The sequence below is a fragment of the Antedon bifida genome, chromosome 6 (assembly GCF_963402885.1).
Source record: "Antedon bifida chromosome 6, ecAntBifi1.1, whole genome shotgun sequence".
In the NCBI taxonomy this organism is placed as follows: Eukaryota; Metazoa; Echinodermata; class Crinoidea; order Comatulida; family Antedonidae; genus Antedon; species Antedon bifida.
This window is the reverse complement of record NC_136231.1, coordinates 23,880,806-23,894,057: the sequence shown is the minus strand read 5'-3', so window position 1 is coordinate 23,894,057 and position 13,252 is coordinate 23,880,806. Positions and strand designations below refer to the sequence as shown.

Here is a 13,252-nt window from a genome sequence, read left to right as displayed (position 1 = left end):
TCTATTTTGTTGTTTTATTTTATGTCTTTAGCCAATGTGGCCAAGGATTACCAATAGTAAATTATTCACTGTCCTATCAAATAGGTGGTAATCCCCCTGATAGAAGGTCTATACATTCTTACACAAACACTCCAAAAGCACCTGTACTGTATCTCCACATGACATGCATTTACAAATTCTGTAATACAGTGTCACATAGGTAACATGTGGCACCTGTACTATGTTAATGTTAAGTTTATGCTATGGCCTATGATACAGGCATCACATGTGACGTATCACAATTTGACTATGATACTGATACAGTACTGATAAACAAAAAGTTGTAAAAGATTTATACATTAGACATTAAGGATGAACAGTAATTAATTTTATTTATTAATGTTTCAATTTGATTTCAGTAACAAATACCAAAAGTATGCCAGGAATCACAGGTGTAAAGGTGAAAATTCCAAGTGTCAGCTCACACACAATGGAATCTTACTCTAACACACAAGCTGGCTTCATGTTTATGGCTTCTCAGGGTACTAAATGAAATATTGGAATTCATGGACAGTTAAAACTGATAATTTGAATTCAACTGACCAATGTATTAGAGATGCTAAAGAGTCAAAGGTCATGTACTGTATTCTTAGCATATTGCTAATGTAGTATCTGACTTAGGAAGATACATTTTGTCTCATCTTAGCACATTGCTAGAGGTCCAGGAATAACCTTCTAGCAGGTCATGTGATCATCATACATCGCACTACAGGATCAGATCACCCATCCTACTAGTAAATCATCGTCTTGATGTCTGCCAAGCTTGAGAAGCCTAGCTACTGTACTTGCAAAGAAGTATTCTTGCAGTGCTAGGCTGTTTACATCTAGCATATAGTTGACTTACAAAGTACATTGGAAAACCAAAGAGTATGTCATGCAGCACCTACAGAAAAAAATTAGATCGCAGCCCTACACATTGATGGCAAAGAAGCATAGTTAAAGTTACAAGATAATTAAATAAACTTTTTCTGCATTACAATCATGAGAGATTTTTATTAGAAATCCATGTGAAAGATAACATATTTGTTCATTTGTGTTTTGTAGTACTGTATTGTATTCATTTTTTAAAATTCTTTTTTAACGGTACCATGAATTCAGGGAAGATAGGTATGTCCCAGGTATGTCAAACAAAGATAATACAGTGCTTAACTGGGACAACATGTGTTGCAATGGTACCACGTAGCATAGTTCACAACGAATATACTGTAGTCCCATAAATTGATTGTGTGATAAAATCCCCTTGGCAGGATTTGAACCACTATTGCTAACAAAGCGAGCAGCATAACCATCAGACCACAGAGGCTTCATGGTCAAACAAGTATATTCGTTGTGAGCTATGTTATGCGGAACCATTCATGTAATCATGTTATACTGTGTCCTAGTTAACGCATTGTAGTACCTTTGTTTAAATCTATCTTATAACTTCATCATCTTTGATATCGCACAGTGCTGGTATATACTTGATAAAAACAATATTAATTCAAATTCTTGGTATGTGAACATTTGTTATTGTTCTTTGTGAAAGGCGATCAATAATTATAAATATTAATATTTAATTGATGATTGTCATGCAGATTTAGTTAATTCTGTTTATATAATGTTTTAATACTCTCAGGCTTTGTAAATACAAAATATTATTATGTAAATAAGTTATTATATAGAAGTATGGATGAGAGAATAATTTTACATTTTTTGTTGAGTGAGAGAGAATAGTTAATGAGTGGGGTGTGATGAGAATTGATGATCGGTACTGTATCTAAATTTGTCCAGGGATAGGCAATGATCACATGTGACGCCTGTATCATTGACCCAAACTTACATAACCTTCCCCATGATACAGGTACCATATGATCCTGTATTATGGAATTTGCCTATGATACTAGACCAATATTGTCATATGTAGAGATACAGTGGAGGTGTGTATGTAGGAATTTTTTTAATTACAACTGGCAAGTTGCCAAGGTATTGGATATGTTGATGTGAAGAAGATATACAGTTTACTGTATACAGGTATTTTTAGAACCAGACCAGGCTTACAAGAGCTAGCTAATAGTGTTTTGTCTTTATATCAACATCCATCCAAGTATTATTGTATGTATGTATAGAATTTTTATATAAACATTTCCCATCATAAAGTTTCTATTTATTTGTCCATTACAGACTAATAATATAAAATACATAGGTTTGTTCAAGTGACAATTGATTGAAATAATTATTATTTTTCATTACAAGTGTGTGAATCTCCCATATAATTTTTACTTTACTGTGTAATCTGTTTCATTACTAGAAAGATTTTATTTAGGAATATGTATAATTTATTTCAACTTTTCTTTTAATTATAAATTACAGATTAACTTTTGACCTACTCTCTGTTCATCCCAAAAATATAATTGTTTCTCTAAACCATGGAGATACTGTATATACCTCCATGATAACATGTTTTCATATTTCTTTTATTAACCTAGTCTACACTGGCAAACTTTTCCAAACTTTTTTGCAAATGTTGAATTTACCACACTGTTTGGAGGAGTTTGTAGTCTCCACAAGTTTTTGAAGACTCTATCTGCAGGATCACATGACTAAAATACTATTTGATTCGTTAAAAAATCACAGACATCATCGAACTAGTTTTAGGAAAAGAAGGTTCATGGCCTAACTTCTGCAAACTATTTTTTTTTAAATTGTCCAAAGTTTGTCAGCTTTTCTGCACTGGGAAACTCCAAGTTAACACTTTGAAGAGGTTTCTACCCCAAATGAGTGAGGCTAAATAAGGTATTTTTAATAGTTTAGGAAAAATGCAAAATACATTTTTATGTAACTTTCTGCAATTGTTGGTTTTATTGTTATATGAAATGTTTTGGCCTTCCGAAAAATTGCATTTTGTTTGTTTGACCTAGGTCAAAGGTCAAATGCTCAAAAAGTGCAATTCAGTGACCCCTAAAAGTCGACCCGTACATATATTTTTAAACAGGTTTTATATTTAGTACTCTATAAACTTAACTTCATTCTTCAACCTTCCTCAATTCAAATTGGTAAAAATCTAAAATTAACTTCAATCTCATTACAATTTGCTGTAGGCATTTAAACCAGGGCAACCAGGTTTTTGTTTAAGAAAATCGACCAAAACTATTTCTGAAACATGTTAAAAAATGTGATGGAAATAAATATTTATATTTTAATGCATACGTCTGTTCTTGTGTTTTAGTGTTCTTGTGCTGTATAGATTTCTAAACTGCAAATCAACGTTCGTGTTTTATTAGGTTGATACATAACTTAACTGAAAGAATATCTACAGTAGTAGTAGCAAGAGTAATCATTTCAACTTTGGAGCAAACAAACAACTTATTGTGAGCTCAAGTAATATACATATGAAACGCCATATGTGCCAAAATATTTTATCTTTTTGCTAATATTTATTCAAAACATGGTCTAGAAATTAAATTGTGTATTTTATAAATGTAATTCCAAACCAGTTTGAAGAACTGCTCTTGCTCAGCCAAGCACCGTAGTGGTGTCTTGAAAGAGGCACCAAATGCACATGGGTGTTCTTTGTGAGACTTGACCACACACAGGCTGTAGTAAACATACACATTAAACTCAATCAACAATTTTCCTTTTTATTCAAAATAAATAAGTAGCATATGTACATTTTTTGGAATTCCACAATTGCAGTTAGAAAGACAATGCATAAAAAGAGTATTTTACAACATAAAAACAAACAATACAGATAATGTCTGAAACAACTTGTACAGTGCAGATGTACTTTCTATGTACTGTATAGCAAAATGGTGAGATTTCAAATTCTCTCACAAGTATATTTTACTTGACTTTGTTAATATCAGATATTTTACTTGGTCTTTTTTAACTATAAATTAAACTTACTTTTACTAAAGTATTCAGTAATAGTACATGCTTTTTTCATAATCTTTTTTTTCATTTAATATTGCATATAAACATTTTTCAAAATGTTTTTTTGTTCATCATTTTGAAACAACCAAAAATATTTAGTTTACTATAGTTATTCCCTTTGTTCATAAATCATTTCTTTTATGTAATTAAAATAAAAAAATGTTGCTTAAAATATTACTTTTATAATTTTGAAAAGAGGAATGCAATTTAAAAAAAAAAATCTTTTTCAAACTATGAGTAATATAATATTGAATCATCAGCATCTTAAAATCAATCAATATCTATCCATCATATTCAATATGTAGCTGCTAGGAATTTGAAACTTTTTTTAAACTTGAAAACAAATTATTTACAAAATCCATTTTCTACTTTAAAACTGTATTTCCAACATTTACTGTTTTCACTCATATTTGTGAATTATCTCTAAATTGATTTTTTTATATTATGGTATAAAATTTTACTATAAAAAGTGTTCAATAAAATACTTTTTATTTATATTATAATTTATTTTTAGCAATAAAAAATGTTTTTTTTTTGGTCAATAATTTTTTTTAATTTGCAAATAATTTAATAAACCTTACTGTAACTGTTCATTGCACTAGATAGTAAAATTTAGTACATACACAGGAAACAGTTGCAGCATACTGAATAAAAATGTTAAAAGGCCACATATTGAACAATTACACAAAGCATGTATATTAAGCAATTTAAAAGGGATATAACAATTGAAACTAAATTGTGTTCAAACAAGTTTATCAAAATTAAAAGACCACCTAACATGTCGCCCTCTATTGTATAAAATTGTCTGCGTAAAGTACTAAGCTTATTTTCCATTATACTGTCTCATTCAGGGTTGTATGCCTGTTAAAGATGATAAATATTGCAATTCTTTGTATCGCAAGGTGCATAATCTCATCATGTTTAGGTACCTTTCACCCGGTACAAAGCGTCCCCTTGGCCCTAGTGTTAAACATACATATTGCCACTCATTCGTTTCACAGGAAAATAATACAATGTGAGCAAGCAGTTTTATCTCATATAAATTTTTTTGAAGTTTTTTGTTACATGTTATGGCTGTTACATGTTATGGCAGATTCATGTTATGGCAGATTCAAATTTTAAAATGTGCTAAAGAAAATTTAAACTCTATACTTAAAATTAATCAAACTTCTCCATTTCCCATGGACATATGAACATTTGGACTCACTCCATCTGTGAATAAAGACGGAACGGAAAACGACGTTGATGCTAAATCCTCATCGTTCATTGGATAATAGTTTTCATGTCGGCCGTCATGATTTGCAGTCGCATGATTCTTGCGCCTTTTTGGATGGCTTGGTTGCGAGCTGGTTTGAGGTATGCTTGTTATGGAATGTGCCTTAAAGATTGCCTGATGTATCTGCAGTTTCACTGACCGTTTCACATGAGGATCTGGAATTGTTCGTAGCTCTGTTGCGATGTACTTGGCAAATATTTCATCATCATCATCTGTTTTCGCAGGAATTTCCTGGTTATTACAATTACTATTCACATTGTTGTTACTCGGCCTATTAACTTTATCAATCATGGACAGATATCGTCGTACAATAGCACTTTCGTTTGTTTTTCTCTTGGGTCGTTTTGAAAGTCTTGGCGAGTTTGAATAAGGTAATTGTGAAGCAACTGGTTGTGGTGGCGGTGGTGGTGGTGGAGTTTGTGGTAGAGGTTGAGGTTCTACATATTGTTCGACTACTGGCTGTGGTTGTGTTTGGTATTCCTTATTACCAAAATAGTCGTGTGGTGCATCTTCATATTCCATCCATTCTTTATCTTCTTCATTATGATCTTTCTGAAATTATAAAGAAAACTTATATATTATTATTATGAAAGGCAGCCCCAGTCAGTGGTCTAATGGTAGGATGTCTGCATATCAAGCAGATCAAACTTTTTCTCATCTTTACCATTCATTAATCATTTAATTTCCAGTATATCACTGGATGGTTTAGAGTTTTTCTATGCCTATTTGTAGATAAAAATTCTAAACCTTTTGATGCTCAGTTTTAAAGATGTAGTGTCCCCCAAAAACTTGAACAATTAAAATTAATAAGATAAGACTTTGAATGCAATTTTGTAAGTTAATCACTTCCAAAGAAAAAACAAACAAAAAACATACAAAATAAAAGACAAAATAAACTGTTAAATTCAACCAAAAACCTATTGACTTTCAGACAATTTGACTTTCTTTTGCTTTAAATTACAGTTTTTTGGGTAAATATTTTTTTTAATCTAATTTTTGGTCAAAGTGAATAACTATTATATTATAATATGGCATATTCAATAACAAAAATGTTAACAAAATATTTTTTCAGGAGGAGAATAAATCTTTAATTGATTAATTTAAGTGATTGATTTTTGTTTTTTGGGGGCTTTTTTTGTTCTAGTGTGGGAAAGAGATTTCATGGGGTCTATAAGGAACAAATAGTAATTTGCATAATTCTGTAATAATAGAAAAGAAATACAAATTCTTTACGATTATCATACCTTATTAGTAGTACCCGGTTTAGCAGAAATAAAGTTCTCTAAGAAAGTCAATTTTGAATAGTGGGGCCATTTTGGTTTAGGATCGTCTTCAGTACAATCTCGAAGACGCTTTTTTTCACGTACAAATTGGCTCCGTACACCTTTGATCTTTGCTTTGACATCTTCCACTGAAAATAATAAAAACATTCTTTCAAATACTGTTTAAATATATAATAATAAATTCATGATTTCAAGATTGAAACAAAAGTGGGATAAGTCCAAAAAAATTACTTTACAAAATATAAAGTACTGTCACCTCAATTCACAGCAGGCCACACCCACTTTTAGTATGATTCTAAGACCTAGGCCTTTTTTTTGTCACACACAATTTTCAAAAAGTGATACCGACATTTAAACAATGATTTGAGTGGTTAATTTAACATACAAGAAAATTATATTTTACAAACTCAATCAATTGAATAATTCAATTTTTCTGTTATCTAAGGCCTTCTTAAACGGTTTTATGTGCTTAGGCCTAAGTCTAGACTTAGGCTACGATGATTTATGCTAGCCGTAAATGGAGCTATTATACCGTCAACAAACGGTAGTGCGAGAGGAAACACGCTAAGTAGTGATCAACCTAGGCTTAGCATACCTACCAGTGATTCCCATTTTGTTTGCTATATCTTCTAAAGCGTTTGCTTTAACAATTTTGTCTTTGTAATATGCGTTATTAATGTCGTACAGAAACGGTTGTTCTTGCCATAACTCAATTAATCTGTTTGTCAAGACATAGTTCCAAATAACAGTCCCCCTTTCCTCTGGAATCGCAACTCCATTTGTGTCAGTTTCCATTTCTTGTTTTACTCTATGCGGAAATTTGTTCATCAGTTCTTGATCGGCGGCCATCATGTTTCTAGTCTGTAATTGTCGTCGTTGTTTGTTGCGCACACACAAAAGAAAACACAGGGAAACACGTCAGCAACTACTACCATAAAAGGAGATTCCATTTCGTTTTTTCAACAATAGCTTTCGTATTGTAGTTTGAACAATAGTACGGTAAACACATTTAAAATGCATGTCTCAACAAAATGTTGTGATACATATTATAAGAACCCTCGAGATGTATTGTCCCCCTGAAAAATAATTGTCACTAATTATTTGTTGTTGAATATTTTAATGTCTCATAAACATTTTTAGATGAAAAAAATTAATTTAAAGATGTATTGTCCAAATGAAGATAAATGAAATCAGACGTTGAATAGGCTATTTAGAAATGCTAAAGCTATTTACTTCCGTAGAATAAAAAACAACAAAAAATGATGATTTATTAACCAAAAATCATTATCTGACAATTTGACTATACTTTGCTTTAAATAAATTTGTCATTTAAATATTTTTTTTAGATCCAATTTTTGGTAAAAGCTGTGAATAGCCATTATGTGACATTAAAATGGCATATTCAACAGCAACATTTAAACAAATTAGGTCTATCGATGGTCGGTCATAAAGTTCAGAATTCGTTTCATTATTGTATTCTGTAAAACCAGACAGCTAAAAAATGAAGTGCTTCATATTGATTTTGTTATAATACTATAAGTTTCAATAGACTCAGGAATCCTTTCATATGTTGATTCTAAACTTGGCGGAACTAAGTTTTTCGGATTATTTTCTTTTTGTGAAAAAAAACGAATCGCGTCCTCGACCGCATCGAGTGTTAGTTCAGGAGTAGCTGTTCTTGAACCAAGGTGTGTTTTTTAACAGGCGAACATAAATAGTACCAATAGACCCATAAATGCTAAATTTACATCGGAATCTACATAAAGGTAAGTGCATCAAATGATAATGACTATGCACCATCCTTATTTTTTTTGCCGAAGCTTAAACTGCATTTTGTATGTGTTTTTACCATTAAACGTTGTTCCCACTGGAACGCAACGCAACGACGTATCGACGCAAAGTGATGTATTGCGTAATCACAAGTGGGAACCGACGACGCAACAGTGCTGCAAAAATCGCAGGTTTGATTTCACGCAGGCGGGGAAAAACACAATTATTGGAAGGGCAATTGCTTACGTTGCGTAGGTTACGTTACGTTGCGTCGCTAGTGGGAACCAAGCTTTAGTGTGACGCGTCCGTCCCGACGATGACATGGGCATCGGGAATTATTCGTTACGCCCCTTTGTTGGTTCTCGATTTAATTGAACTATAACTCGATTTAAATATAACTATAACAATTATAGTATTTACTATTGTCCTTTATCCATTATCAAACGCCCCGGCAGAATTGTGAAAATTGAAAGAAAAAGATAGTACACAAGGTAAAGGTCAGCACTTCATTTTACAATATATTTGTATCCTGTCGTCCGATCCCCTCTCCACCCCTCTTCTATTTTCTAAATTGTGGATCCGCCACTGGAAACACTGATTTGCATCCCAGCGTCATCCCCACCCTACCAAACCCCCCACCCACCCCAACACACCTTAACTCAATTATTTGTAGAGAAGAGATTTACGCGGTATCTACACATTCTGTTTGTTATCGGAAGTTCTGCACAAAACAAAATATGTACTCTTTCATTATTGAGTCAAACATATTTTCTTGTCATATTCAGACAATCGTTCCTATTGTGTAGGCCTAGTAGGGCCTACCCGGCCCTCGAGCGTATCGGATCCAATGAATGAGATTCCACTCTTGTGACCCATGCTCTATTTATACTTTGAAAGGTTACGATTTCAATTGAACATTTTCTGTGTAGTAATTGTACAAAACAGTACTTATTTAAATTGCAACGCATCAAATCGTTTAAAGAGTTTTATTCCATTTAAGTTTGTGTGCGCATTCCGTATCGTTCAATGTCTTTGTATTTTGTTATCCAAGTACCTCTTCACAATAAATGGTTTATCCGCCTTTTCTATTTAATTGTTAACGGAAGTTCAATAAAAGTCAGACCTAGCATACCTATTCGACTATTTGTTAACGATTCTACAGTATTATACAAATGAATGTATTGTTTTGTTCGTTTTAGGAGTTGTTTCTGAAGGAGGGGAAAAGATATATGAACCAGGCGTACCAATGTCAAAGGTCAGTAAAAATTAGTTTATACAAATTTCTTCGGCTATTGTTGACGGTATTCGTCAAAATATGAAAATGTATAAAGAGTCCAAGTGTTATACTTACACATTAGTTTGTTATTTTGCAGATGACCATGGCAGGAATACAATCTATTCCAGCTAAACTTCAAACCATAGCTGGAATAGAAGAAAGGGCAATCCAGTGCGTCTTATGCCAAGACCGCTTCAGACAACCGAAGAGTCTGCCATGCTTCCATTCGTACTGCCTCGAATGTCTAGAACAGTGGGTTGGTAAGACGGGTAACTCATCGTGTCCAGTTTGTAGGGAACACTATCCAATCCCAGACGGTGGTCTTGAAGAAATAGAAGAAAACAGCTGCATTGTCAGTCTTTTAAGTATGGTAGCTGGTCTCGAGAAAGAAGAAGAAGCAAAGTGTGTCGTCTGCGAACGAGATGCAGATTACAATTGTAAAGATTGCAAGGAGTTTCTGTGTTCTGGGTGCATGCAAATGCATCGCCGATTGCCTGTAACAAGTGACCATTTTTTACTGCCACTGGAGGAGTACAAACAGCAGCCGTCAAGGGAACGTCTCCTCGTTAAGCCTTCACCGTGCCCAACACATAAAACGCTTCCACTAAAGTTCTTCTGCGACTACTGTCGTGTTCCTGTCTGCACCGAATGTACAGTTGTCACACACAAGGGGGAAACTCATAGGCTGAGAAATATTGATGACGCCTTCGGTGAGTTCAGTTCAAAAGTAGTTGGGTTGAGGTCAAGATCGAAAGATTCCAGAGTTAATCTTGAAGATGCCATTGATCGACTTGCATCAATGAAGTTAAAACTGAAGAACGACCGTGGTCTCTGCTTAAAGAAGATTCAAGGACACGAAGACCACATGCATCACTTGGCGAAACAATGTGGTCAAATTCTGAAACAAAATTTGGAATCTACCTACACTACGAAAGATCGTGCAATAGACGCACAGGTGGAAGAATTAGAATTAGCTTTAGTTAGGCTTACAAACATCATGGAGTTTACAGACACATTGGCAACGTGTCCAGACAAGGCAGCGGCATTGGTATCCAGTGAAGAAGCATCAAAACGACTCGAACACAAGACCAAGAACCTTCCTCCTCTCGAACCATACGAAAATGGGTTTTTAGATTTTGTACCAGACGAAGAACCGTTGACCACACTAAATAAAAAGAGTCTTGGTGTAATTGCTGCTTTCAGAGAGGAGTCTATGCAACTGCAAATCAAAGGAGCTAATGATCGGATCTATGTTACCCGAAGGCAGGCCTTCACTGTCACCGTCACAACGACCGATTTGGCGGGAGCTAAAAAGGTAACAGAAGGCGGAGCAAGGGTGCAAGCAGTTCTTAGGAATAAATCTGGAAAGACCGCTACGGTAACAATCACAGACAGAAGAGATGGAGAATATGATATCCGTGGTGAATGTGCTGACGAAGGAAACTGGATGTTGGAAGTTAACATTTACGGACGTCCCATCAAAGGGTCACCAGTTCTTATAACAGCAGAACAAGAAGGTATCGTTGGTACAGTTAACCTGTCGACACATTGGATCAATGCCACGTACAAAGTCAGAAGCATTATGGTTAACAAATTTGGTGATGTCTTGGCGTGCAACGACACCAATCAGATATTGGAATACGACAAAGCTGGTGGTTTCCGCAACAAGATCGACCTCACGCAAGGCATACGTGTTTCGAATATAAGCCCACTTAGAAGCCATGGTCTACTCGCAGTAGCTGACTTGAGTAACAAGGAGATTATAATTTGTAGTCCAGATGGAACACCGAAAAGATGGTTTGGAAAAGACGATCTTGTGTGGCCTCTTGGGACGGTTGTTGATGAAGCTAGTGGATGTGCGTACGTTGTTGACAGAGATGCCCATTGCTTCGTAAAGTTCAGTCTTGATGGAAGACTTCTTGGACGTTTTGGATCTGAAGGCAGTGCCGTTGGTCATCTCAAGTACCCGAGATACTGTGCCTTGACAAGAGAGAGTCATATAGTCATCACTGACTGGGGTAACCACAGAGTACAGTTGTTTGATAGTGAAGGCAACGTTCTAAAAGTCCTCGTGGAAGGCGGTCAGGGAGATGGCCGTGTATGGGGTCCAGAAGGTGTCGTTGTTGATCGTGATGGAAACGTAATCGTGGCAAGTACACATAAACTGCAGTTGTTTGATAGCCATGGCAAATTTGTGAAGAGAATTGATAAGCGTGAGGATGGTTTGAACTATCCCATGGGCTTGTCACTCATTCCGAATCGTATTCGACAGGTTACTGTTGCGAATTCCGGAAACAATACCTATAAATCGTTTAACTATTAACATTTTTATTCGATGCAATAACAAGCTTACAAGTTTGTTAATAGTAAACACTAGTATGCTAGTTTGAAATAGAAATAAACAACTAGGCCTACTAGACCGACTCTTTACAGAATGTACGTGTATGTGAACCACACCGCCCGAAAAACTTATGGCAGTTTGGAGAGTTCTCCGAAGTTTGGAGTGCGCCCTCTCTATCGTCACACATTTTAGGTTCCTATACAGACAGAAACGGTTTGTTATGATGCAATGTTAGCGCGATTTCAAGTCACGTGTGTTAATAGTAAACACTAGTATGCTAGTTTTCAAATAGAAAGCCTACGTAATACAATCTACGGATTGGTTCCGTTGACGTTATATCAGTCTACAGTATCATTTTTTTATATTGTCATTCAAATTGTGAAGCATTTTGATTGAATGTATAAAGCCTTGTCTATACTATCAAACTTTATGACAAAAACATGTGATGTGCCCATATAAAGACATGATGATGTCATATATCACTACCATATTTAGGTATACCACTAAAATATTTGGGCACATCACACTTTTTGTCAACTAGTTTGATAGTGTAGCTTAAGATTGAGCTGATCAAAAACAAAAACAGATATTAATCCTTTCAATGGTGGACCACACATTAAGTATCTGATTATTATCGTGTTTTTTTTGTAATATATCGCATTCAATTATTATATATTAATAATATTTAGTTTTAGTATCTATTTAGTTGCAGAAAATAATAATTATTTCATAACTATTAATATCAATAACGATTTATTAATACGTTAAAATCACGGCCATTTCCAACTATTTAGTAAAATGTACATTAATTATATATAATGGTAAGCAGTATGTCTGTTAATTTAATTACATATTGCACGATAGTAAAACGAAGATTACCTTATGTTAAAAAAGACACTGGTAAAATCTATAAATAAGGAGGCATACTTCATCAGGGTAATTTACTTAATACTTTTAGAATTATAGTTAATAAAATGGTATAAAATTCATATTTATTCGGGATGTTATGTGTATGCGTCATGTTGTTGTCACTAAAGATGTTTAGATATTGATGCTTAAGCTTGGTTCCCACTAGGACGCAACGCAAAGGTGTAATTTGACCAATCACAAGCAATGGATTAAGCGAACTGTCGCTTGTCATTGGTCAACTCCCTTCTTGCGTTGCACTTACGTCTTCTTAAGCTTGGTTCCCATTAGGACGCAACGCAACGACGTATCGGACGCAATTGCATAATCACAAGTGGGAACCGTTGACGCAACAATGCTGCAAACATAGCAGGTTTGATTTGTACGTGTGTGAACAACAGTGCCCGACAACCTTAACACAGTTCGGAGTTTTCTCCGAAACTGAGCTCAGG

General features: G+C 34.5%; 3 protein-coding genes across 5 annotated transcripts in view; 2 read left to right on the top strand and 1 right to left on the bottom strand.

Annotated features, from left to right (window-relative positions):
- LOC144844888 (protein FAM149B1-like) overlaps nucleotides 1–3,222 on the top strand; it is a 42,059-nt gene extending 38,837 nt beyond the window's left edge. For all 3 annotated transcript variants that reach the window (XM_078702000.1, XM_078701997.1, XM_078701998.1), the window contains one exon: nucleotides 399–3,222. In XM_078702000.1, coding sequence (XP_078558126.1) covers nucleotides 399–532 — 134 coding nt within the window. In that variant the 3' untranslated portion in view covers nucleotides 533–3,222. The remainder of the gene's footprint in view (nucleotides 1–398) is intronic.
- A 459-nt stretch (nucleotides 3,223–3,681) lies between these two features.
- On the bottom strand, nucleotides 3,682–7,374 carry LOC144844753 (uncharacterized). The gene is made up of 3 exons (XM_078701804.1): nucleotides 7,107–7,374; nucleotides 6,469–6,635; nucleotides 3,682–5,776 (listed from the first exon to the last, which is right to left on the bottom strand). Exons 1-3 carry the CDS (start codon nucleotides 7,357–7,359, stop codon nucleotides 5,111–5,113), a joined length of 1,086 nt encoding a protein of 361 aa, XP_078557930.1. The 5' UTR covers nucleotides 7,360–7,374; the 3' UTR covers nucleotides 3,682–5,110.
- Nucleotides 7,375–8,221: 847 nt separating this feature from the next.
- Nucleotides 8,222–12,877, top strand: LOC144844333 (E3 ubiquitin-protein ligase TRIM45-like). The gene is made up of 3 exons (XM_078701191.1): nucleotides 8,222–8,273; nucleotides 9,477–9,532; nucleotides 9,651–12,877. Exons 1-3 carry the CDS (start codon nucleotides 8,243–8,245, stop codon nucleotides 11,874–11,876), a joined length of 2,313 nt encoding a protein of 770 aa, XP_078557317.1. The 5' UTR covers nucleotides 8,222–8,242; the 3' UTR covers nucleotides 11,877–12,877.
- Nucleotides 12,878–13,252: the final 375 nt, after the last annotated feature.